We start from the raw sequence: 26,530 nt of genomic DNA, 5'->3' as shown, positions 1-26,530 counted from the left end.
CTGAGCTACAAAACTGAATTCAAGGATAGCCTGAACTGCATAGCAAAGTTTGTCTCAAAACAAAAGAAAAAAATGTATCATGAATCAGTGGCTAAGGAAATGGTCATTGTTTTTATTTAATCTTAAGAATGAAGAGAATTCTGCTGTTTTCAAAATGTGAATGAACCTGGAGATCCTTCTGCTAAGTGAAACAAATGAGGAACAGAAACACAAATACTGCATGATCTCACTTTCATATGGAATAAAAAAATGAAATTATAGAAATAGAACAGTATGGTGGTCAAGTGGGGAGAGATGGGAAGCCTAAGATACTGGTCAAAGTACAGACTTTCTGGGATGTCATGTACAGCTTGGAAAGTGGGACTCATTGTCCATTGTAGAGTTGGAATTTAGCTGGAGAATACATCTTTTGTATTTATACTATATGAAAATACAATTATGTGGATTAATGTGTGATGATTAACCTAATGGTGGCGACTGTTTCACAACATACATATATTAAAAGTTTACATCATAAACCTTAACTATATATAGTTTTCATATGTTATATTTCAATAAAGATGGAGGGAAAGAATACAGTTTTAAATGTAATTTGATACAGTTTTTAAATCATACCATGTGTTTTAGTTTTACTTCTGAGTACCTGGTGGTATTTATTTCTAAAAGTTGATTTTAATTGCTTTCACATATCAGAGTGATAAACATTTTTGTTTGATTTTTCCTTGCAGTCTTGCTGAACTCTTATAAAACTTGATAGTTTACATGCTTTAAAATTTTATTCATAAATTATTATTCCATCAGTAAATAATGGTACTTTTGCATCTTTCGGATCCTGGTTACTCTTTCTTTTCTTGTTGTGCTGACTGGAAAGTCCGATGAAATCCTACTGAATGGTGTTAATGGAGGTGACAGGCTTGCCTTGTCTTCACTGGGAATGCTTTTAAATGTTTAGTAATAATGTGCTGGCCACATCAGAATTCAGCAGTCCCACTCCCAGTGTAAATGCCAAAGAAATAAATTGGCATGAATTTTATGTAGGTCTGGTCTTGTCTGTCTGTCTGTGTTTCTTTCTTTCCAGATGAAGTGAGTTAGTGAAGCAACAGAAATACTGTTGTTCAATTTTTAGTAAGTTCCCCTATTAGCAATTTAACTGAATTCATTGTCATATAAAATAATAGTTTTGATTTTTTTATTTTAAAGAGAGTAAAACAACACAAAACAATAAAGCAAATCAGAACAGAACAATGCAAATGGTACAGGATTTCTTTCTTTCTTTTTTTTTTTTTTTTTTTTTTTTTGTCTTTTTCCTTTTTATCGGTACCAGGGATTGAACCCACAACTGCCTGCTTGCAAGGCAGGCGCTTATGCCGCTGAGCTAAATTCCCAGCCTGATACAGGATTTCAAAATAAGACAACAGGAAACCAACAATGTTTACCATAAAGTCTCTCATTTTCTTCAAAATAGCTGTCCATACTATCATACACAATATAATCAAACAAAATAACGGAACAAAACTAGTCAAAATGAAAGAATAAAAGCATTACAGGGCTTCTAAACAAGATAACAAGAAATTAACAATGGCTACCATAATGTCTCTTATTTTCTTCAAAGTAGCTGTCCATACTATCACACATAATACAATCAAACAATATAAAACAGACTGAAACCAATTAAAAAAAGAATGAAAGCATTACAGGACTTCAAAACAAGATAATAGGAAATGAACAATGGCTACTATAATGTCTCTTGTTTTCTGCAAAATAGCTGTCCACACTATCACACATAGTAAAATCAATGAAAACAAAACAGAATAAAACCAAGCAAAACAAAAGAATGAAAACATTAAAGGACTTGAAAACAAGGTAATAGGAAATCAACAATGGTTAACATAGTATATCCCATTATCTTCAAAATAGCTGCCCATATCATCAGACAAACTAAAATCTAACAAAGCAAGACAGAATAAAACCAAACCTAACAGAATTTTGAAAATGATACAAGAATTCAAAACAAGATAATAGGAAATTAACAATAGTTACCACTTTCCCTTTTTAGGTGTTTCCTCCCCTATCACTTTCATGATGTCTATTGTGCTTTTTGGATCCCACTAACTCCTTTGGATTTTTATGCTAGGGAGATAATTCAGTGTTCATCTGTATGAGTCCAAACCATTTTACTCATGAGCATGATCTCCAGTTGCATCTATTTACCTGAAAGAGTCTTGAGATTATCCTACTTTATAGATGGGTAGCTTCCCATTGTATGAAAATACCATATCTTTCTTATCCACCCTGTGGTTGATGGGCAAATTGTTCTTTCTTTTTTCTGGTCTCCTGTCATACAGAACAACCGTTTTCTCTCCTTTGATTTTCAGCCTCTGACTTTGCTTTAGAGTTAAATGTGTTTCTTGTATACATTGTATTGCTTGTTTTCTTTTTTATTGGTACCGGGATCCAACTCATAACCTTGAGCTTACCAGGTAAGCGCTTAAGCCACTGAGCTAAATCCCCGGCCCCAGATCTTGTTTCTTGATTCACTCACACTCACTGTGGTTTTTTTTTTTTTTTAAACTGGTGAATTGAGGTTATCTACATTAATGGTTACAACCAGCATACATTGGTTCATCTCTGCCGTGCTATCCTGTTGCTGTTGGCTCTCCATCTTTCTCTTCATTTGATTTCCTGTCCTGTTTGGTGATCCTCCCCTGCTGCTGTTCCTGGAACCTTGATCATCTTTATCTATCTCTAGAATATTCTTCAGCACTCTCTGTAGGGTTGGTTTGGTAGTCATGAATTCCTTCAGTTGTTCTTTATCATGGAAGTATCTTATTTTTCCATCAATTTTTAAAGATAGTTTTTCAGGATACATCAATCTGAGTTAGAAATTGTTTTTTTTTTCTTTCAATATTTGAAATGCTTCAATCCAAACTCTTCTTGACTTGATGGTTTGTGTTGATAAGTCTGCTTGGGTTCTGATGGGTTTTCCTTTATAGGTGATCTGTTTCTTTCCTCTAATGGTCTTTAATATTCTGTTCTTGTGCTGAATTTCTGGGATCTTGATTATTATAAGTCTGGGCATAGATTTCTTTTGGAAACTCCTAGCCGGAGTTCTGTATGTGTCACTTCTCTGTATTCCATATTCTTTCCCCATGTTTGGGACATTCTCTGCTATTAACTTCTGTAAATAGTCTTTGTATTTATTTGTGCTGACCCCTGCTTCTTCACTGATACCTATCACTCTTAAATTATTTATTTTTGCATTGTCTTGTAGCCATTGAATTATTAGTTCCTAGTTCCTTGTTATTTTTAAGAGATCTTTCCTTTCATGATCGCTAGCTACAATCCTGTCTTCAAGGTCTGAAAGTCTATCTTCAGTCTCTTTCAAGTGACTTTGCCAGCTTTTGATTGAAGTCTTAATTTCCTGGATATCTCGTTGAATCTATTTCATATATTGTAATTTCTTCCTATATCTTTCATTCAAGGTTTCCATCATATTCCTATGCTCTTTTTTTATCTATGTCTTCTTTAGATATGCTCAGCAATTCTTTCACTATGTTTGTGATTTCTTCTTTTACCTGAGACATTATTTCTAATCTATTATTTTACAGTCTTGTAAAGTTGTTTCTTTACGTCAGTTGCTGTCCTCTCAGACTTCAGCTGTGTGACTTCCATTTTCTCCCATGACTGTATCTTCCAGAGTTGTTCTGTGTGGGCTGGAGGTTTCAGATTGCCTTTTGCTCCTTTGTCTTGAAATTCTTGTGGGTTCCTCTCAATAAGCCAGTTTTGGGGTTCTGGGCATTTCCAATGTTGGGGGCCACTCTGCAGTGTAGGGGAATGGGCCAGGCACCTGGGTTTGTCTGAACCCAGGTTCCCAGGGAGGTACCAGAGTATGGGACAGGCTTTTCTTACTTCAGAACTTGTAACTACCCCTGCCCACCCTAAAACCCCCAAATACACAGAAGCTCGACACAATTGAGGAATTGAAAATGCTGCATCAGACATCTGGGGTACTTTAGCGGGGTTGTCTTTGATAGGTGACTGAAAAAAATATTGAGTTGAAATCTTAAGTTTTTGAGATCTTGACAGAGTAGTTCAAGAAAAAGTCTAGGTCGTTTAAACAGAGTTTTTCAAACTACTTGAAGGAGATTGGTGTATGTAGTGTCTATCAAAAGAGTTTTGTGAACTCCAGCGGCCTTTCATGACCCAAGGCAAGGTGTGACCAAGTTTGGAAATTTATTTTCTAGTTGCTAATCTAAGTCAAAAAGTTCAAAAAGTTACTCGTCCTATGAAGTAAGTGAAACAGCTCCATGTTTTCCTGTAACAACCTTTTTTCCCTTTAACATCTCTTAACAATGTTGGAGTAGGTGGGAGAACATGAAAGAAAAATATGGAAATGTGGCTACTTAGTGCGGTGAGATATCTGTAGTGTGAGGAACTTTTCTGAGATTTACTTTGCTCTTCCCCCAAATGAAGGAGGAAAAATACATTTATTGAGATCTGCAAAACCAAATCTGGGTGATCCTAGGGTAGACTGTAAGTTACAATATTGGAACTTAATATTTTTTAAAGCAAAACAATTTTTTTTTCAGAAAATACAAGTCCTCAGACTCAACAGACCTGAACAAGTTCACTAAAGATTCAGAACACACAGCCCTTGATTACATTCACTTTCTAGTGTTAAACTGTTTTGAACTCAGTGAAATCCTTGCATGTTAAATATTGCAGAACTGCGTAGAGAAAATGAAATTGAACTTTCAGGGGAGCTAAAGTATTTTGATGAGTACATCATACTGTAACATTTTCGTGATGGTCCTTGAAATAAAACTGTTCAATGTGTGGTCAGTTCCATAAGTCAAGGCTTGCTGGAAGAGCTTTGCCATCCCAACACGGGGATATGGAGCAGAGTGGTGAGCCTGGCTTTGTGGGCAGAGGGCTGTGAGGACGTCCTCTTTCAGGGACCTCAGACACTGATGGACAGCTGCTGGTGGAACTGCTCCCAGGTTAGCTAGTCACATAGGACATTCTGCATGTAAAGCAATCATAATCTTTTCAACTGGATCATAACTGAAACCAGTAATTTTAATTGGGTTACCCCAATGTACTGTTATAGACTAAATCAATTCAAGATATAAACAAAACTGCTCTTGAAGCCCATTAAACTATGTACGTATAAAAACAGAAAAACCATCAAAGTTAAGGATGGAATTTTATTGTGTTGCTGACTATTAATAAAGGTTACTGTCTCCATGATTTCTCTCTACACCCAAGTGTAAGTTTTCACTGAAATTAGCAAATAACTCAGGTGCTTGACAGCTCATAATACCACATGGGTGACGTTATGTTGCTTCCTAGTATTCTTCGAAATAGCCAGTCGGTGCGTTATCTTAAACCAGCTCCCTGCCCTGACCCCAGATGCCTGTGGGGACAGATAGGTAACCAAGGAAGGAAGTGATCCCAGAGTGATTGGTCACTGCTGGAGGGGTCAGTGTTTCTGTCAATTTGTCAGAATCCAGGTTTTTCAACTTTTATTTTTCTTTATTGAAGTGAAATTCACATAATATATTAAGTATTTCAAAGTGGAGAATTTGTTGGTATTTAATAGTTCAGACTGTTGATCAACTAACACCACTATATAGGTCTAGGATGTTCATTACTACAAAGAAAACTCCACCCTCATTAAATAGCTTCTCCTCACCCCTCATCTCTCCCCCACACCAGGAAATCATCTGTCTGCATTATATTTCTGTGGATTCACCTGTTGTGTGTATTTCATGTCATAGGAATTACACAACTTAAGGGTCTTTGTTGCTGAAGGATCTTTCTCATAGGATATGACTGTTAGTGGTGATATATCATCTTCATTGGGTTAAGAAGCACCTAGCACATTGGTGAAGCGTGCTTTCAGGTATGACTGGCTGGGTCATGGAGGCATGACCTTGGATTATGTATATGGTGCATGAACAATTGGGGCTTTTCTCTACCAACACCTCTTTTTATTTATTTTTTTATTTTTGTACGGGAACTTGAACTTGGTATCTTTTGCTTGCCAGGCAGCTGTTTATGCCACTGAGCTATATCCCTGGCTCTTCCTCTATACCTTTTTGCCACAGTATTTGTGCTTTGGGCCTGCTGACTCTGGGCTGAAAACTTCCGAAACCACGATCTGAATTAAAACTTTTCCTCCTTCAAGCGGAGGTCATGGGTACTTGGTCCCAGTGAGAAGTTGACGTTCTCGGTTAATAGCTCCTTTTTTCTCCAGCACTTTAAAGCAGTCATCTCGCTGCCCTCTATGTATTCGAGGTCTCTATGGGAGAATCATCTGGTAGTTTTATTGTGGATTTCTAGTACATAATGAGGCACTCCTCTCACTTCCCAAGATCTTTTCTTTGTCCTTAGATTTTGACAAGTTTCTTATCTTCTTTTCATTTCTTTTCTTTTTTCTTCCTGTCCACAATCTGGATGATTTCCTTTGCCCTGTTTTCAGATTTCCTGGTTCATTCTTCTGCCCACTGAGATCAATTATTGAATTACAAGCTTTTCTTTTTAATTTCAGCATAGCTTTTAACCTCTGAATTTGGTTCCTTTTTATAACTTGTTTCCTCATTGCTACTGGAGCATGTAGTGTGATCATGATTTCCTTTAGCTCTTTGTCTATGTTTTCCTTTACGTCTTTTAGCACGTATAATGCTGTTGATACTGTCATTGTTTAGTAAGCCCATGGTCAGTGTTTTTCAGGAGCAATTTCTGTCAATTTTATGTGAACATGCCTTATTTTCTTGTTTCTTTACATGCTTAATAATTATTTCTTGAAAATGGGATATTTTACATGTTAGGGTAGCTCTGGAGGTTAGATTCACTGCCTTAGGGTTTGTTGTCACTTACTGTAGACTGTAGGTATTTATTTGTTGAGTTTTACAAGATCTGTATTCCTTTCCATGTGATATCTGTATCGTCTTTGTTCAAGCTTGTGTTAAGTTCATTGTGTTCATAGAGATTTCCTTAAGTCAAAGGGAGGGAGAGAAGGAAGGAGAGACAGAGACAGAGACAGAGACAGAGACAGAGACAGAGACAGAGACAGAGAAACAGAGAGGAAGACAGGGAAGAGGGGAAAACAGAGTGGAAAGGAAATACAATCTTTTCAGAATGCTCCTGTAACAACCATTAGCCAGGATGTTTGCATCTCTGCCTGAGCCGTCATCTCTTGTTCATACTGAGTCTGTGGATCCTCTACTAGTGGAGTCTTCTCAGTTCTTGTCTGAGCTTGTGTCCTACTGTGGAAATGCATGCAGCTTTCTAAGTTTCTTTGCATACACGGGTGCTTTGAGCAGCCCACTTCCCAAAGAAACTCCCCAACTTTTACTTGTAGGGTTCTGGTTTTCTCATGTGGTAACATACTGCCCCAGCTGCCTATGGCTTGTTCCTCTGCCTTGCAGTGTTTTTAGGAGTATCTGCTGCTTTTCCATCCTGAGAGTATTCTGAGTTTTGCAGAAGAGATAGGAGCCCCTCAGGTCAGCCGGCTCCAGGAGGGTTTTTTGTGAGTCAGCTTGGCTCTGCACCTTCTGGAACCAGAGAACAGTCTCTGCACAGGGAACATGGTGACTGCAGCAAGACCACTGCACCACGGACCTAGAGAGGCAAGTAGAGGAAGGGTGGACAGAGTGGCACAGAAAGCTAGGGATGTGGAGCCCTTGCTTAGTATGTGTGATGCTGTGTGTTTGAACCCTAGCAGTGGAGAAAAAGTTTTTTCTCCATGGGTTATAGAGCTGTGCTTCTGTTTTGATGTTGCCTTTCTCTCGACTCAGCATTTGTGTGGTGGCTGTAACCTTTCACTGTTCTGATTTTTGGAAGTATTGGTTCTGACAGTTTTTGCTTGAGTTTTTCATGCTTGTGTAGGGGAACAGGACCTTGGGGATGCCTGCTCTGCCTTTTTTTGCTGATGTTTCAGGCCAGAAGCCAGCAATGTTTAAATGTTTGCAATGAAATATGTTTTTGGCTTGCAGGATGAGGTGGAGGGTTAAAGCTTTCAGATCTTAAACAAGCTAAGTGCTCAATAAAACTAATAAGCAATAGAACAATAAAAATTCCAATTTATACCTTGTTAATTTTTTTTTCTGTGCTATAGCTCTTAATTTATTTTGTATCTGTATACATAGTGACACATTCTTTTAAGAGGCTTTCTCCTCCATATTGCAGGCAATAGACCCTTTATGACTTTATTTCATATTTCATTTAGTGAAGAATTTATTTGACTACAAACTAAGGCATGGCACGCTTTTGGGAAGTAAGGTGTTTAAAAACCAGTGGAACAGCGTCTTGGGTGACTGTTTTTCACATGGCATTTAAAATTTTTTTCATATATGATAAGGTTTTTCTTAGTAAAAAGTACATAAAACAGGTGAGAGTGTGTGGTGAAGGAAAGCATAGATGATTACAGGTCACCTCTGAGTTAGGATAGTTTGCAATTTTTTTCACTTTCAAATGGTGCAAAATGATACAAATTCACTTTGAACTTTATCTTTCCCCATGATAATGATATGTGATTTATTTTGATGTTGGGAAGTGGCAAGGAGCCACTAACCCTAACCCAGGCCACCAGGGGATCCTGATGGGAAACAAGCAAGAGCCCACAGTGTGCTGTGTTACTATGCTCTGTTTTGTGGCAGGTTAGGAGAGGTACATATATTTACTAGTAGGTTAGGTGTACTGCATGCATTTTTGACTTAAGTATTTTCAAGTTGGGATGAGGGTATTTGAATGCATCCCCATTAGAGGTCAAGGAACATCTGTAATTCCTGTTGATGGTGGCTGTGTTTGTTGCAGTACATGAATACACTGTTGATTATGCCCTGATCCTTAAAAGGGACCAAGGTTTAGTTTTGCAGCCCTGCTTCTGGGCCAAGTGCTAGCCTTCTTGAGCCAGCTGGAGCATGCATGTTGTGAATACACTGTTCCAATAGCAGGATATATTATAGTAACTTTTTTGATTTCCTATTAACTTGATTCAAACCCCAGTATTGCTCTCACCATCTTGTTTTGACTGATTTTACTCTATTCTGTTTTGTTTGATAATACCAGTTTTGAGGGTATAGGCAACTACTTCAAAGGCAATAAGATTCACTGTGATCCCCATTCTGGTTTGACTATTATCTTCTTTTGAAGTCCTGTAAGGTCTCCAATGTTTCAGTTTTATTGGTTTTGTTTTATACTGTTTTGTTCAATTTTATTATACCTGGTGATATAGGCAATTCTTTTTAAGATAGCAAGAGGCATTATGGTAACCATTGTTGATTGCCTTGTATTCTGTTTTTACATCATGTACTATGTCCATCCTTTTGTTTTGACTGACTCTGTTTTGTTTTGTCACATTTGGTTTTATTCTCTTCAAAAAAAGTAATAACTGTGGGAGTAATAAAACCCAAAATGTGTAATTGTTATTATAAAAAAGAGAGGAAAAGTAAGTGCTCTAAAGGATATAACTGCATGTATATTTAAGTGTGTAAGATAGAAAACCATATTACTAAGTTTTTGTTGGATCATTGAGCAGAACTGTTTGCAATCTCACTGTTTGAATGTCCACTTTGTATGCTTTAATTTTGTAACTTGAACAACTATTTCTAAGATGACAATATGTAATCTATTGACTAGTGATTTCTTACTGTTTATTTTTTTGAAATTTTGTATTACTTGTACCCTTTTACTGTTCTGTTTTGTTTTTTTCTCTTTAAATAAAATTTAAAAAAAAAGAGCAGGGGGGTGCCATCTGATAAGCCTTGGCTGTCCGTGAAAAGACCTTGTAAGGAGCCCCTAAATGCACTTCTAATACATGCCGAGGTAAGCAGGCGGGCCTACGAGTAGGGAAACAATGGGGCAAGTTTTTGTGTTAATTGGACTTGCTAGTTACTAGATGTGAGGTTATTTGTATTGAAATTAAGTTAAAATATATAAAAGTATTTTTTGTTGCTTGTGAGTTTTTATTTTCTTTAATTTTATTTTAGAGAGAGTAAAACCAAGCAAAATAAAATAGAATAAAGCCAATAAAAACAAGACAGTGTAAATGACACAGAATTTCAAAGCAAGGTAATAGGAAATCAACAGTGGTTACCATAATGCCTCTTGTTGGCTTCAACATACCTTCAAACAAAGTAAGATCAAACAAAACAGAACAGAATAAACCAATAAAAACAAAACAATGAATGCAATATAGGACTTCAAAACAAGATAATAGTAAATCCAAAATGATTGTCATAATATATCTTACTATCTTTGAAATAGCAGCCAATGCCATCAGATATAATAAAATAAAACAAGACAAAGTGGAATAAAACCCAGCCAAATAAAACAATGAAAATGATACAGGATTTCAAAAAAAGATAATAGGGAATTAACAATGGCCACCACCTTCAGAGAAAAATCCCCCATATATGCTCCATTGCATATTGTTATCCTTCCAATAGATGGTCAGACCACCAGCTTTAGGCCTGCAAAGTCAGAGAAACACTAAACATTATAAGCATCAAGTTGTATTTTACCTCAGTAGCTATCATCACAGCCTGTGTCTCTCTGGATCAGCCATTTGCTTACAGCGGGGGTCTCTCAGCTCACATGCCAGAAGGACCTGGCATCTGGCCTTCCCCCAGTCAGCATGCATGGTGCCAACTCACATCTTAGCTTCTTGTTGATGTCTTGCTCTCCTCCCCCACAGACTGGGAATGGTGCCGACTCACAGGAGAGGGCTGGCTTCTGGCTCTTTCCCAGTCAGCCTGTGCATGGCCCGACGTACAGGAGGTCTTATCTTCTTGTGGACTTATTGCGCACATCCCCTGAAGTCCACTGCTTGTGAGTTTTGACATCTTGAGAAAGCCCTGACCCCTTCTGAGATTGCCTGTGTCTACCTGGTGTGACCTGCAAGAATTTCAGGACAGTCAAGATGGTCATCAGCAGTGAGGTGACAAGATCAGAGCAGGAAAGCTTTTATTCAAGGACAAAATAGATTTGCCAGCATAGACTTCGTTGATTTTACAACAGCTGGAATTCAAAATGCAGCCAGATCTACAGTTTTCCTAAACTTAAATAATAAAATAGCTTAGTCATTGTGTCCACTTGAGAAGTCTAAAAGTTGAACTGAGTAGCTCAGCTGTTCTACATTGCAGAGAGAAGAGGACATGCCCTTACTGCTCCAGAGTGTTGTGCGTTGTGTCAACCTGAGAAGTTTAGAAGTTTAAGTGACTGAGCAGGGGGACAGGGTCCTCAGTCCACATCCTGAGCCTGTGCAAGAGGAGGGCGTGGAGATGATGTGAGTGCTACACTCACCAGTGGTATGCAGCCTGCTTACAATACAAGGGAAGGAAAGAGACTTGCTTCGCCCTACTTTTCTGGTCTTACTGCTTTTGTGTCTTCTGCCTTCTTCAACACACTGGGGGTGTTGCCCCAGTGCCATGCCACCCTGCCTTAGATCTAGCTGATTAAGGACTGAAACCTCCACAAACTGTGAATTAAATAAACCTTTCCTCCCTTAACTTTAGGTGTCAGGTTTTTTGTCCCAGCAGTGGGAGAAAGGTAACCAAGATACCTATCTTGTCATTGTGTTTACAAGGGCTGAAACTTAAAATATAATGAGATATACAATTCTCCATAAACTAATAAAGCCACATACTTGTGGTTATTTTTAAAATGTAACAGTCAGAAATCCCAGGAAGTTATTTCACAATTATCAGCAGATTCTCAAGTTCATATGGAAAGAATTAGACCCAGGATGGTTGTCATAGCAATGAAGGTAAACCGTTAAGTCAGAGGACTGACACTTCCCCGCTACAGCACCGACTGTGCGAGGGAGGTCGAGATAATGTGGCACAGCTGACATGACAGACAGGTTGTCCAAAGGGATAGAATGGGAGTGTAGGAATAGATCTGCTCACTATAGTTCACTGATGTCCAGTTGTTATGGTTAGCTCTAAAGTGTCCTCTAGAGCCTCATGTGTTCAGAGATGAGGCTTTCTGGGAGGGTGGACTACGAGGGTGATCACTTCAGTAGTGGGTTAATCCGCTGACAGAGTCATTACTGGGTGGCCTTACCAGAAGGCAGTAGAAACAGGACATGGTGCCCGGCTGGAGGGTGTGGATGCTGGAGGCCTGGCCTTTGGGACTGCATCTGCTCCCGGACCCGTTCTCTCTGGCCCTTTCCTTTTCTTCCTGCTTCCTGGCTGGCATGAGGCAAGCAGCAGTCCTCCAGCCTTCTCTATGGCCATAATATTCTAATGTTCCTGCTCTCCTCAGGCTTATGGCCGTGGAACCAGCTAACTGTGGCTTGTAGCCTCTGAAACTGAGGGTCACAGTCAACCTGCCCTCCTCTAAATTATGTTATGCATTTTGTCACAGCAACATACAGCTGACTGACGCACTTACTAAAGCACAAGGTAGTTCAGTAGCAAAAGGATAGTGTTGTCAGCACATGGTGCTGGAGCCCCTGGCTTGCCATGTGCAGATTTAAAGAAAGAAAAACTAAAATCAGATTACAGAGCTAAATATAAAATCTAATATAAAACTCCTAGTAGATAGTAAATAGGTAATCACATGACCTGGGGATTTGCAGTGGCTTAGTAGGTACCACAGCAAAAAGATGATATATGAACGTTAAATACTCGTGCCGTGAAAGACACCATCAGAGATATCTGATAAAGGACTGTTATTCAAAACATAGAAAGAGCTCCTAAACTTTAATAATAAGAAAACATTTCAATTTAAAGCATGGGCAGGTGACCAAGGCACCAAACCCAAGAAGATACACAGATGGCAAAGAAGGCCATCGCAAAACGCTTTAAGTTTTACATCATGTCCATGAAGGGATTGCCAGTTAAGCCGGTGAGTCACCACGGCACATCGATTAGAATGACCAAAACTGGGGATGCTGACACCCTAGGTGCCGAGCCGTAGAAACTCTCATTCATTGTCGGTGGAGTCCAAAATGGAATGCCCACTTTGGAAGAGTTTGTGACAATTTATTACAAAAGTAAACAAACCCTTACCATGCAGTCTTTAGTCGTGATCACACTCCTTGGTATTTACCCAAGCGCACTGAAAACTCTGTCCATGTAAAAACCCCTGGGGCAAGTATGTTTATAACGGCTTTAGTCATCATTGCCAAGATGTGAATGCAGCAAAATGTCCTTGAGTAGGTGAATGGATAACAGCTGTATGGTCAGGCAGTGTAATATTGCTCAGTGCTGAACAGAGATGTGGCATCAGGCTGTGGAAAGACTTGGAGCCGTATACACGTATTACTAACTGAACAAAGACAGGTCACTAAAGATTATATATTCTGTGGTCCCAAAGATACTATATTCTGAAAAAGGAAAAACTTTGGAGATGGTAAAGAATCGGTGCTTGTCAGTGTTGAAGGAGAAGAAGGATGTATTGGCAGAGGGCAGAGGATTTGGGGGTTGGTGGCACTATTATGTATTGGTGTGTACATGTTATACATTTCCCCAAACTCCTAGAATGTTCTGTAGGGAGAATTTACCCCAGTATAAACTATAGACTTGGGTAATGTCAATGTATCAACATAGGTTCATTGATTGTTAAAATGTCCCACTATGGTGATACTGATGGTGGAGACCAAGTGTGTGTGTGTACTATATTTTTTCCCTCCATTTTGCAGCAAATCTAAAGCTACTCTAATAACGTCTGCTAATTAAATATATTTTAAAAATGTAGTGTTCAGCAGCGTGCAATGGTAGAGGCAGGATCTGCTTATTCATCAAATCAGAGGAGCAATGTAACGGTCCTAACAGGGAAACTGTTGTACAGGACTAAGCTATATGATTTATAAAGGAAGATTAGGTGCCTCCCTTTTATTTATGGCCTTATTCTTTCTTGCCTTCAACCCCCCAGAGTGTACTTAAGCAGGATATGTGAAGCATATAATTTAATATTTTCCATCTTTATGCCTTATAAACGTTTCCTTCAGAATTTTTATTAGATTATGTAAGTAGGTATTATGGCATTACAGAGTTTATTCACACTAAGCTCAGATGTGGAAGGAACATACGGCTTTTTTTGGTATAACTTGTCTGTTTTATACATTGGCATTGGTTTCAGTGGGGAAGTGTTTTAATTCTTTCATTCAAACAGATTTCTTGGGCGCATTCTCCTCTGTGTGTGGCCTCTAGAGTGTGGGGTGTCTGAATTTCCTGAGGGTCTGTTTGAAATGCAGGGCAAGCCCAGGTAACCCACCTAGAGGTGCAGAACTCCCTGAGGATTTGGATGCACAATTTTGTTGAAAAAGTGCGCGTGTTCACCATTGAGTCCTCTGATTGCTGGTCTTCACCTGCCCTGCAGGCTCCCCTCCAGTAGAGCTCAGGCCATGGGCACAGTGGCTCTGTGACCCCACTGGTGCGGAGTGGGGTACACCCTCCTTTGGTGCTGCAGACACAAGGCAGCTCCCCTTTTCGAACTGCTCCTTTGAGCTGTGCCCATGTTTGATGTCCAAGTCCAGGTTAGGGCAGTGTGTCCTTCGGTTCTTGTGTCTGGAGCCCCTCTCACTGATGTAGTTCCTCTAGGCTCCTCATCAGGCCCTTGGGATCACTCGCCTGCTCACTCTGGGAGCTCCTTTTCTCCGTTTCCAGTTGCATATCTGCACCTCACAGCTGTGGCTCTTCCATGTCCCCCTCGTACTCCTTGGGATATCAGAGAGGCTTTGGGAATGCAGCATTCCATGCCTTCGCCTAGGTTGGCTCAGGCTGAGTTGGTTCCCAATCCCCTTCCTGAACATTGCTCCCCTCCGTGGGAGGTGGGAGGCCAGGTTCCATCCTATTTCTGCGTGTCCCCCGTATTTCTCTGCATGTCTCCCTTTTTCTACTGTGTCCCTTTGCCTTGGGTCACATTCTCCTTTGACATGCATCATCAAGCTCAGAGGCCTCAGTGTTTTGTATTCCTTGGCTCTGGGATCAAGGAATACAAACTGACTTCCTGTGCTAGTCAGCTTTCCATTACTGCAACAAACATCTGAGGTAATCAACTTATAAAGAGGGAGGGTTTGTCTCAGTTCATGGTTTCAGACATTTCAGTCTACCACCACTTGGCTCTGGTGCTTTGGCTTGCAGTGGTGCATTTTGGTGTGGCAGGGAAAGCCATGTATCTCATGGCTGGGCGGGGGCTGGCAGGAGAGAAAGAGAAAGAGACAGAGAAAGAGAGAAAAGAGAAAGGGAGGAAAAAGAGAGAAATAGGTTAAGGTCCTGAAATCCCTTTCAAAGACATGTACCCCAGAACCAGAAGGCTGCCACATGTCCCCCACTTAAAGGTCTCACTACTTCCCTATAGCTCCAGGCTGATGACCAAGCCTGTGGGTTTTGGGGGGAACCTTTAGAATCCAAACTACAGCAGTTCCTAAAGACTGGAGACCAAGGCATTTCTTGGTGGGTCTTCATGTTTCACATGTGATGGTGCAGACCATCATTCTGTGTGCATTTTTAGATACTTTTCTAGTTGTTTTATTTAGTTGAACACCTAAAAGTGAAGTTTTAGCATCAAAAGGAATATAATGTTTTTAAGTTTAGAAATACTCACTAAAAGTATCCTAGGAATGAAAATCAGTAAGAAGAATACAAAAGCAGTAAAAAACCTTAAACTTACTAGAAGGAAGAAAAAAGAAAGATAATTAGAGTAATAAGCTTATTATTTAGGAAAGTCAAAAGTCACACCAGTGTAACCCAAAGTTTTTACCTCATGAAACTGAGGCTTTCAGTCCACAAGGAGAGTTAGCATGTGCCACTGCAGAGCTCCAAGGATAACCACAGAACTCAGATTTCCCTTTCTTCCTGGGCTCCGTTCCCTCTTTGTTTTCATGGCCTTAAGACAGGTGGGGCAGTTCCAGACCGCATGCCTTTTCTCTCAGCTTGAGCACATGGGGAAGATGGGCATCTCCTCTGCAGAGTTCCCAGAGGTATCTTGCTGTCTCTTAGTGACTGCCTCCCGTGCCAGAGCAATAGAGTAACTTATTCTCAGGGTCAGCAGCAGTGTGGGCTGAGATATACCTCACTCACCATCTGGAACACAGGAATGGAGAAGGGGTGCCCCTCCCCCAGGCTGCACTGTCCCCTGAGTACTGAGCACTTGGGGTTCAGTTGGAATGAATTGAGATGGGTTGTACCTGGCAGACACCCAGGGGGTTCCAGAGGCCAGGCATGCCCAGAATCATACACAAGCTTTCCTTAACAATGTTTCTACTTTTAACCTGTTGAAACGGTCACATTTTTGGTGTATTGGGTTGGATAAACTTTATTACTAAGCCTTTTCTATTCTGTTCAGTGCAGCTTGGAGGGAAGTTTAAAGTCGTCAAGGCTGGCATGATATGTCTGTTGGACAGCCCTCCATAGCTGACGCGGAAGTGACCTGCTGAGAGCAGTGGTTGCCCTGTGTGGTCCACACTCCCATTCTTCCCCGTGTGTATCTCAGCCGTGGCCAGGCATCTGCTACACCCTCCTCCTCCCGGGGGCACAGCCTTCAGCCTGTCTAGCTCAGACTCTGGGCATGTCTTTGTGAAGGTCCCTCTGGACCATTGTCACAGTCACATCTAGCACGGGCAGTGTCCCTTCCAGGATTGTGGTACTTTCTTAACCACGCCTGAGGGTACAGCGTCTACCGACTGCTAGGTGTAGGGTAATCGAAAACCATTGTTGGCCAGGGTTGGTGTTTCTTTGGTACGGAGAACCTTTGAAAAATTTCATAGGCTTTGACTGTGTATCCATTCTCTGAGCTCTAAGGGCTCATAACCGGAGCCAGAATCTTAGTTTCTTTGTCTCCAAGCAACAGATTCTCTCCCTAACCTTTATTTTTTTGAACTTTTTTTTTATTGCAGTCTAACAGATATGCGGAGAACTGTGCAAATTGTTGAGTGGATAGCTCAATGTGTATTTTACAGAATGAACCTGTGTAACTAGTACCCCAGTGAAACAGCAGAATGTTGCTTCTACTCCAAGAGCCCCTTTATGGCCCTTCCAGTTATTAGCCCCTAAACATGACCTCTATTCTCAGTTTCGGCCTCATGTATTAACTTTGCTTGTCTTTGAACTTCACATCAGTGGAAGCATACAGTCAGCATTCACAGTGTGTGATTTCTTACACTTGGTGCTGTATTTGTGAAATACCATTTCTATTGCTGGACATAATTGTGGTTCATTCATGTTTGCTGCTGCAGGGTGCTCCCTTGGGTGCCCACACCAGATTTTTTCATAAGGCTTTCTGCTGATAGGCATCTGGGTAGCTTCCTCTTGGACGTGTAGGCTCAATGTTGCTGGGTGCATTTTTACCCGTGGCTTTTGGAGAATACATGAGCCCATGTGGATGGATGGGTTTGATACTGAGCCAGGTCATCATCCAATGTGCGTAGATGCCAATTCTGTGACATGAGTTTTTGCAAAGAGAAAATTATATTGAAGGGTGATGGGCAGATACCAGGAGATGTGTTCACATCTGTCTTCCCGTGGGTTAGCAGTGAAGGAATTTATTTAATCAGGCTGGCAGGAGAACAGAAAGTAGAGGGCCGCCTGACTGTAAGTAGGAGACTTGGACTCGTCTGCAGTAGGTCCAGGTCCAGGTGATACTTGTGGAAAATTCTAACCCATCCTAACGGTAGTTGACAGCTCCCCTTGCTTCTAATCTAGGTCTGCAAACTCCTGTTCTTTTTCAGATTCCACTTAGTGGAGAGTTTTGATTTCACCACAGTGTCAAGGTCATTTTGGGTAACGTCCTAGATTTCTATGTACTAGCCTGAAAAAACCGACTCGATCTGTTTTCAGAGTAGGGAAGTTGCGGGCTAGTCCCCAGGAGTGGGGCTCCCGGGGCAGGGGCTATGCTTAGGTTCTAAAGTTGCCGTTCCTGCCAAGCAGTTTGCTGCCAGTTGCGCGCCATCCTGGCTTCCAGAAGTGTGAGTTGGGGCTGCTCCTCCCGGCACTCAGATTCTCAGCCTTCATTTACCTGGCCGGGTTCCCTGGCGTCTGCTTCCGGAGGTGTGAAGTGCTCTCTTTCCCTCTCTCTCTGCTCCAATTTTGCAGTCATTGTAAATATCTCTGTCCTGGCAGAGGCTGTGTAACTGAGCTCTCTTGGGAGCATCTTTGGGCATGCCCGGACTCTGGGCTTTTGATTGCTGCCTGAGTTTGCGTACATTGGGATTGGAAGGAAAAGTCACATTTTTAGTTTTACCAATGTTAAGATTATTAGATGGTGGAGTGCTGGATTCAGGCATTGAGGGTGAATGGTCCCCCTTTAATGAAGCCTGTTTCTCTCCCTTCTCCTTGTTCTAATGATTCAGTTGTCCCCTGAAAATCTTTGTAAGGTCACAGAATGTCACCCACAGAGTCCCACAAGTGGAGTCTGTCCTATCGTGTGTACTGTTAGCCTCCCTGAGCTCAGGGTGAGCCCCAGGATGAAACAAGAGACAGGCCATTTATAAGTGTGTGGCACTTCCCAGCTCAGGAGAAGGACTCTCTCTGTCATCCACCCATCAGCCCTGCCTGGACAAGAGAAGCAGACTTGGAACTCAAACAGGATTCAAGGCTTTCTGCACACTGCCAGAGCTCTGCCCCTGGACACATGCTTTTCTCTGTGTCCTCAAAGCCTTAGGCCTGACAGTAGAGTCCCACTGTTGAGCTGGGGCACAGGCCTGTGGCTTGGCTGCTTGGCAGTGGGCTGGGGAATGGTTACCGGTCCTCGGGAACTAGGAGAGCAGAGTACCAGACTACAGTGAGCTGGGAACACATGGCCAGCACAGGGACCAGCAAGATTCCATTACAAATGGCACAACTCAGGGAGATAAAAATAAAAATCAGGCATGCAGCATGACGGGAAGAAGATGAAAAAATACAGCAGGTGCCCATGTAGTTAATAGGGTAAACCCCTCTATTATATTAGATTTGGGCAGAGAATAAAATTTAACCATGACCTTTTAGAAAGCAATATGGGTAAAACAAAGAGACCAAGAAAGGTTAAAAATAATGAGCAAAGATATACAAGACAAGTACAAATGAAAAGAAGCAATATTAAATCAAGGCATAAGCCATCAAAAGAACAAGGAAGGCGATTTTATAGTAACAACAGATAAATTGTACAATGAAGATAAAATTGATTCTTTACAAAGAGGAAATCTCAAAATACATAACATAAAAAGCGTTAAAAATATTGTGGGAAATGGATAAAAATATTGTGGGAAGGTTGCTCATTTCTTAGATAAAATAAAGCTATAAAATAAAATGGGTGATTCTATGAATGATTTAGTAATATAAAAGGAAAATTTAATAGCTGTATACCAATATTCTATTACACCAATAGAAAGTACCATTTGTTTTGAATATTGATGAACCATTTAAAAATTTAATTATTTTCTAGGCCTCCAGGAAAATAGTATCTTATTCCAAAATGTAGAAATGATATATCTATAATCATCATGCTGTAAAGCTAGAATTTAGTAAAGAGACATGTTATAGGAAGGGATTGCAAGAGAACAGATTTAATACAGGGCACATAATTTATAGGATTATTTTGTAATATTCACCCAAAATGTAAAGTGCAGAGGAGTGTGGGAGATCATGTGGACAACATGCTAGAGACCCAAAGAACCCAGTGGAGAGCCTGGCAGTGTCCTCCACTGAGTTCAGCTGGAGGCCTAGAGCCCGTGACAATGTGTCATGCAGGTCTGCACCAAGGATCTGCACTGGGAAGGCCCAAAGGTCAGCAGTGGAAGCTATAACGCCTGTGCCAGTGGGATGAAGGATCTATGCCAGGCTGAGGGATCTGCACTGGATCCAGGAAGTGATGCTCAAGGCAAGGACCAGAGCAGCCCCCAAGAGAACTGCAGCCATCCTCAGTGACAAAGAGGACCTGAGCTCCTCCAGTGATGAGACCAGCTGAGTTCTTATCAGGAAAGGCCATATGACAGGCTTCTCCAGGAGGATCAACAGCACCACCTTCCCCTCCAGTTCTGTTTTTATGCTGTTGGCAACAATCCTCAGGTGGGCGCCACACCCAGCACCACGCTGACTCAGTTCAGCTGGGGGTTATAAGTTGAGCATTAATTAACCCACCTCAGAACACGTTAGAGAATCAGCCATCTTTTTTTAAAAAAAAAAAGTCTAACAGGCAGAAAGAAATGAATAAATAAAAGTAGAAATTTGGTCAAAATAACTCTTGCTTCAAGGGGAATTATATGAAATACCTTATAACAAACATATACATCATATATACCCTGGGTATTTTGTTTTCCAGGATATTTTATTTTATAGTTTTAGTGCTTAGATTATTAAGCAAGAAAAACTTTTAAAAATGAACTAAACATACAATTCTTGAACAAACTAGAAAAAGACAGTAGTCCACATCCAAGCAAAAACAGGAGGAAGTATTAGAGATAAGAATTAGAAAGTAAAAATACTGGATTTATGAGAAAAACATAAGAACTCTTAGAAAATAGGATAAAAAATCATGAGATAGAAATAATCTTCCCTAAAAGAAGAATGAAAACTATATTGAAGCCTGTAGTCTCAGTACTTGGGAGGCTGAGGCTGAGTACTTGGGAGGCTGAGGCTCTGCAGAGAGCTCAAAGCCAGCCTGGGCTACAGAAAATAACACACACACACACACACACACACACACACACACGCGCACTATATAATGCAGTGATGAATTTTGCATACTACAACTATGTGTATAACTCAAATATATTTGAAGATCTTACTGAAATACATGTTTTTCTGTGAAAAGGTACATATTTTCTTAATAAGCAAAAGCTAAAGGAGAAGAATATCGAAGGAAGAAGTATAAAAAACAGCTATTCAGGAAATTTTTATAAAGGGAAAAGCCTGAAGATTTTCGGTTGGAAAGGGATCACCCGGTGGAGGGGTGGGCGGGGGCGGTGGAGGGACAGGGCCGGGGGACAGCAGTGGGGGCGCTTTGAGCTGTGATGCGCTGCGATGTGGACTAACAGAAAAATAAAACAGAGAAGAGATTCTGCCTGGATGTTAAAATATACCGCAGGTGTTTGTTTCAGTAAAAGTAAGTGCAGATTAAAAGCTCTGACAAATGCTTGTCCAGGATAGGAAGCTTCTTAAAGTCTGCGTGAGTGTCCAGCTTAACAAATCGGTAAGAAAAAGTAAGTAGGGACTCGGTGAAAAAGTTAGGGAACGGTTTTAAAATGATGAAAGTAAATGTTTATATCAAGTATTTAAATGGTTGCTAACATAAGAACAATGGTTCGAATCCAGTGAAACCTCAGTAGGGTTTAAAGAAGAGAAGTTTGTAGTGAGGGGACTGTTTTCCCAGTACCCTGCACTTTGGAACTGGACTTGGGCTTTGTGTTGTATCCCTGGCCACTTTCAGTTTGTGATTTGGGCACATCCCTCTGATTTCCCAAACCTTAGCTTTCTTTCCTATAAAATGGGCATAAAAATTCCTGACTCCTTGGGTTGTTGCCAAGGATTAAATGAGATACTTTGTCCAAAATTATGCTTGAACCATGGTGGTTGCTAAATAAAAAGAATAGCTTCTATTGTTATTTTTGTTAATGATGTTTGAGTTATCAAGTAAACAGTATTCAGAGAATGGTAAAACCCATAGCTGGTGAAGACAGAAGTTGGATCGTTCATGCATTGCCTTTTCCTGCCTGTGTTCTCTGAAAGTAGTGACAATTTCTGACCCATTTAGGGTTATGTCACCAGCATCCACGGTGACATCCGGCTTGTTACAGGTGGGGTTTACAGAATGGGTTTCAGGGAATGCTGGGAAGGCTTTGAGGGTCCCTGGCAGTATGGGCTCAAAGCCTTACAATACACCTGTTTGAGTCAGCAACTTCATTTCCTAGACTTCATCTTGAGACCACAGCCCCTCATTAGTGCAGAGATTCCCACAGAACAGAAGTGTGAGTGGTAACCTTCCTCTCTTCTCTCTGCTTCTTAGCTACCGTGAGGTGAGCAGACCTTTGCCACGTCCTCCTGCTGTGTATTCTGTACAGTAGCCCAAAGCAACAGAGCCAAGTGAGCATGGTATGAAACCTTGATTCAAAATAAATCTCTCCTCCTTTTAAGTTGATTACTTCAGGTATTTTGTCCCAGCTATGGAAATCTGACACAGCTTCTCTTTCTTTATTCAAGGAAGTGTGTCTGGTCATGAAATATTTCATAAGAGAATACTTGTTGACATGAAAGATATTTATGACATGTTAAGCAGAGTTAATTAAAGTGTGTATCTGGGGTGGCCCCTTTGGGTAAATACATGTTCATGTAGATGCATAATTCTTTAAGAGTATTTATGTCAAAGAATTAATCTTGTAGTCCATGACTGGTATGATGGTGAGTCATTATTCTTCCCTGGCATTTCTGAGTGTATGGCGGTGAGTGTGTCCTGTTGTGAAACCAAGAAGCAGAAGCAATCTGTGTCAGTCGTGCATGGAGGTGTGAGGCCTCAGACCTGCTCTGCAGCGGTGGAGAAGCTGCTCTGCAGCCAGGCTGCACTGTGTCTGCTCGCCTGTATTCCAGTGCCGGGGAGCAGGGGTGCACGTGACAGGGGAGCTGGGACAGTATGGTGCCTGGTTCGGTCATGAAGGTTTGGATGCAGGCAGAGGAGGGGAAGGAGGGGCTGACCTAGAGCCCAGGTGGCTGCACCGAGCAGCTCCCCAGCCTGTTCCCTGCTGCCTGCTGATGTTGTGGAGGGTCCTACCCTCTACTCACCTGCTGCCTGTCTTGCAGGGAGAAGGTGGAGATCAGCCATGGTCAGGATGGACCTGTGAAGTCCAGGCAGCAGCTCATGCAAAGAACCAGCTGCTTTGTGGTTTTTTGATCAAAGGAACCAAAGTCCAGAAGCTGGCTGAGGAGGCCAGGGAGGCCAGGGAGCAGAGAAGGAGCAGGATAGACACATGTTCAAGGCCGGCCCTGCCTGATGCCACTGGGCCTTGGTGGCTGGACCTCAGGAGGGACATGACCTTCTCTTTCAGGCTCTGTGCTGTCTGCAGTGTCTGGAGAAAGGAGACATTTGTGGACTGTTTTGTAAATGAACATTCTAGTCGCATTTTCTTTTACTATTTTAGCTAAGAAGACCTCAAAAAACAGTAGGGGGGTTAGGGAAGTCAGCTAATTTCTCCCTTGTGTCGTAATTGCAAATTTGAGTAATAAAAATCACAGGACTAAGGTTTGATTTTTGAGCAGTCAAAAACTTTGTATGTCAGAAACTTTGCTGTCAGAAACTTGTATGATTTCCCCAGGTTTTGGACTGTTGAACCCTTAACATTCTGTAAACTGGCATTTATTTTCATTTGGAGACTTGGTGCATTTTCTCCAAATATGAGTATCTTATCTGTGAGGGTTTTTTTTTTTTTTTTTGGTAATGAAAATGCCAACGCCTTTTTAATTAAGGATAGAATTGCCAACACAAAAGACTTAGAAGAGAGGAAGAATTGCTCATTTCAATCATAAACGAAAAAGCCTGATGACACCTTGAATTGTTTTTAGTTTTGATAACCAGAAATTGTTGAGAATCCAAGCTCCAGAATTTTCCAGCTGCACAACAATCCCTTCATATTTGGGCTCCCGTCCTGAAAATAAATTTAGAGCTGTGGCATTTGTAAATTCCTCTTCTAAATCATCTTATCAGTATTTCTTAATGGGCCATTACATCAGGGACAGATATTAATGTGAACAGGATTCAGATGCCACTACTCCAGCAGGTGTAGTCCTGAGAAGGAGGTAGGAGGAGACCTGCGGCCACGGATCACGTTGTCCTGTCATGGGCTGCTGCTTCCCTGGACTGTGGAAGACGTGCCTGGAGCCTTGAGAGGGTGCCCTGCTGACTAGGGTTGGCCACAACTAGGACCAGCATCCAGGGACCACAGGTCTCCTCTGTAGTCTCTGGACTCACATCCCTCTCGGTGATCACCTCATGTCACCTCTGGGGGCCCCACAGACTGCTGCTGTGCATCACACTTTCTGTTTGGATCACTGGGGATGCATCTGCCCTGGCCTCCCACTCCTCCTCCTGCATCCTCTCTTGGCCTCCGGCCTTCAGTCCTCCCAGTCCACTTCTTTCCACTGTTGGAAGAACCAGGTTCATTCATTCTGCTGTCCTTTAAGTGGGTGGTCCTTGTGGGTCCTGCTCCATGGCTGGGACTGTGTGAAGTCACCCAGAGAGCCAAGCAGAACACAGTAGAGTGCTTGCAGGGAGCCTGGCATTGGCTGAGTGTGTCAGACTTTATTCTGGGTTACACAATTTAGGGCATGAAGACTTTATGAGATAATAATATTCATACACCTGTGTTTAAGGAGGTGCCTTATACTAGCATAAGTTAGTATAGACATTTTTCCAGCTATGTACTTTTTTTTAAAAGTTATACTTCTCTCATTTTGAACCCTGAAGAATATCTGTTAGTGCAGCAGTCATAAAACCAAGGCCCCTGTGGCTTTCTGTCCTCCAAGTGTGCTTTATTTGGCTCATGCAGGGCCCACAAATGTTTATTTACTAGTACTTAAAACTTGAGAGTTCACAGCTAAATATAGACTTCAAGTTCTTTTGCAGCTTTGGAAGATCTGCCCATGTAGTCATCTGGATCCTGTGAGGCAGCCTCATACATGAAGGGACTCTTTTGCTTCCCCGGCTAGGGTGTTGGGATATGATTTTCTCAGCATGTTTTTTCTGTGACACCTGTCCTATGTGCTGTCCAGCAGTGGTACCATGGGACATTCAGCCTGGGTGTGTGTGTGTGCATACGTGTGTGTCTGTGCAGGGTGTGTTAAGCTGAGAGACATTTCAGCAGCTTTAATGTGTCACCTAAAGCAGTGACTCCCAGTTCCTTATTTGATTGGAGATCCTCGGATTTTGGGGGGAAAGAGATGCCAGCCTTCTGTGGTAGACAAGGACACACGGTAGCTGCCCAGGGACAGGTTACTCTGCTTCTGCCTCTGAGAGCCCTCGTCAGAGAGGAACAGAGGAGAGCCCAAGCATGATGTGGCCATGAGCAAATCCAGCCTGTCACCATGTAGAGAAAGGTGGCCCTGCTGGCCTGCCGTGCCTGGTGTGAATGCCTTTGCAGAGATGCACTGTCGGGTGAGTGCCACTGAGCCATCCCAACCTGCTTTTCTCCTTTGTTCTCGTCCTCCTTGACCTTGCAAGGACCCCAGTGAAAACTTTCAGTGATTGGTGGCTGATTTGTCATCTCTTAGCTTACATTCAGAGTGCATTTTAATTCCCTTTCCTAGTAATCACATGTATATAATCATGAGCCTAAATCTAAAGTATTTTTAAAAACAGAGAAAACAAGGGCGGCAATTATATAACACAAATAGTTTACATTAATCTAGAATATAATTTTATTGTGCTTTGTCTAAAGGCTCCATTTGGTGCCGCTTTAAAGGTGGCTTGGATTTTGAAACCTGTCCTTCCGGAGCTGTCTTAAGCCTCCCACTCCTCCTCCTGATTTGTCCCTGCTGACACTGGGTGAATTAGATTGGAGGGGCGGGCTTCAGTAGTTACGCTGTAAGGTAAGGCAGTCGATATCCCAGGAAGAGCTTTGTTCCATGAAATGGAAAAGACAGAGCTTGCTTATGATGATCCCTGCTTCGCAGTTCTTAGAGAAAGATAGAGCAAGATTAAAATAATGACGTCACTTGGCTCCAGCCACTCTGCATGGAGATACTGCACTTGGGGTTCTCTTCTGTGCAGGGTTCCTGTGCCCCACTCATCATGCCCACAGAGCATCCTCGCTGGGCCCACTGTTTGCACTTCTGTTCCCACTCTGGGCTGAATCTGCTGCCCTCTACTCCCCACTCTCTTGCCCTTGGGTGACCTGTCATCAGCATTACTCTTGAACCAGTGTGGTGCCCCTGACCTGCACCTTCTGCTTCTCAAGCTGCTGCTGGGGCAGACACCTGCATCTTTATGTGGGTGAGGAACCGTTCCTGCCACCATGGTGGGAGTCTTTTCTGCGAGGAGGCGCACTGTGTCGAAAAAGGGTTGGGAGGCACTGTGGTGTAGAGTAATGTCACTGATCGTGTTCAGAGACTCAGCACTCGGACTGTTGCTCCTTGATGCATCCTTCTGTCTCACTACATTTGTGTGTTGATCCTGGCGGTCCTGTTCCTGGTGGGCTTTTGTGCACCAGAGAGCCTTGAATTGGAGCTTGACTTCCTTTATTCCTAGGGAGCTGCCAGCTCTTCTTCCCACATCCCAGCTGCCTGCATTGCTTGCGTTTCCTCCTTGTCTTTCTGCTCCCTCTCAGGCTCACTGTGGCAGCCACCTGTGCTCTCACCTCTTGCTCCCCTGTGGCTTCCTCTGGACATTAGGCTCTACTGTCCCTCTCTTTTTCCCCACTTCACTGCCCAATGGGATACAGGCACTTGCTATGTTCCTATGGGTGGTCCTGTCCTATTGCAGAAGGCTGGCTCACCAGCAGGACCATCAGGCTGCAGCTCAGGCTCCCTGGCCTTCAGGTTCAGCGCAAACTTACCAGTCCTCTCTGCTGTCCACACACAGCCAGGACCCTGGGACTGACTTGCTCACCCTTATA

The 26,530-nt window shown here is 42.0% G+C and overlaps 1 protein-coding gene across 6 annotated transcripts in view; it reads left to right on the top strand.

The window, feature by feature from the left end:
- Positions 1-26,530, top strand: part of Entrep2 (endosomal transmembrane epsin interactor 2) — a 412,216-nt gene that overhangs the window by 94,889 nt on the left and 290,797 nt on the right. Inside the window, exon 2 of one of the 6 annotated variants that reach the window (XM_063249891.1) lies at positions 21,937-22,022. The exons of the other annotated variants lie outside the window; for them this stretch is intronic. Within the exon in view, the coding sequence (XP_063105961.1) occupies positions 22,020-22,022 (3 nt within the window). The 5' untranslated portion in view covers positions 21,937-22,019. The remainder of the gene's footprint in view (positions 1-21,936; positions 22,023-26,530) is intronic. 6 annotated transcript variants of the gene reach the window in all.

This window comes from Cavia porcellus, unplaced genomic scaffold, assembly GCF_034190915.1.
Source record: "Cavia porcellus strain 051 isolate PalLab524CR breed Dunkin Hartley unplaced genomic scaffold, mCavPor4.1 scaffold_6, whole genome shotgun sequence".
NCBI classification, from domain to species: domain Eukaryota; kingdom Metazoa; phylum Chordata; class Mammalia; order Rodentia; family Caviidae; genus Cavia; species Cavia porcellus.
Note: the sequence above shows the minus strand (reverse complement) of the source record. Positions and strands in the feature narration are given on the sequence as shown.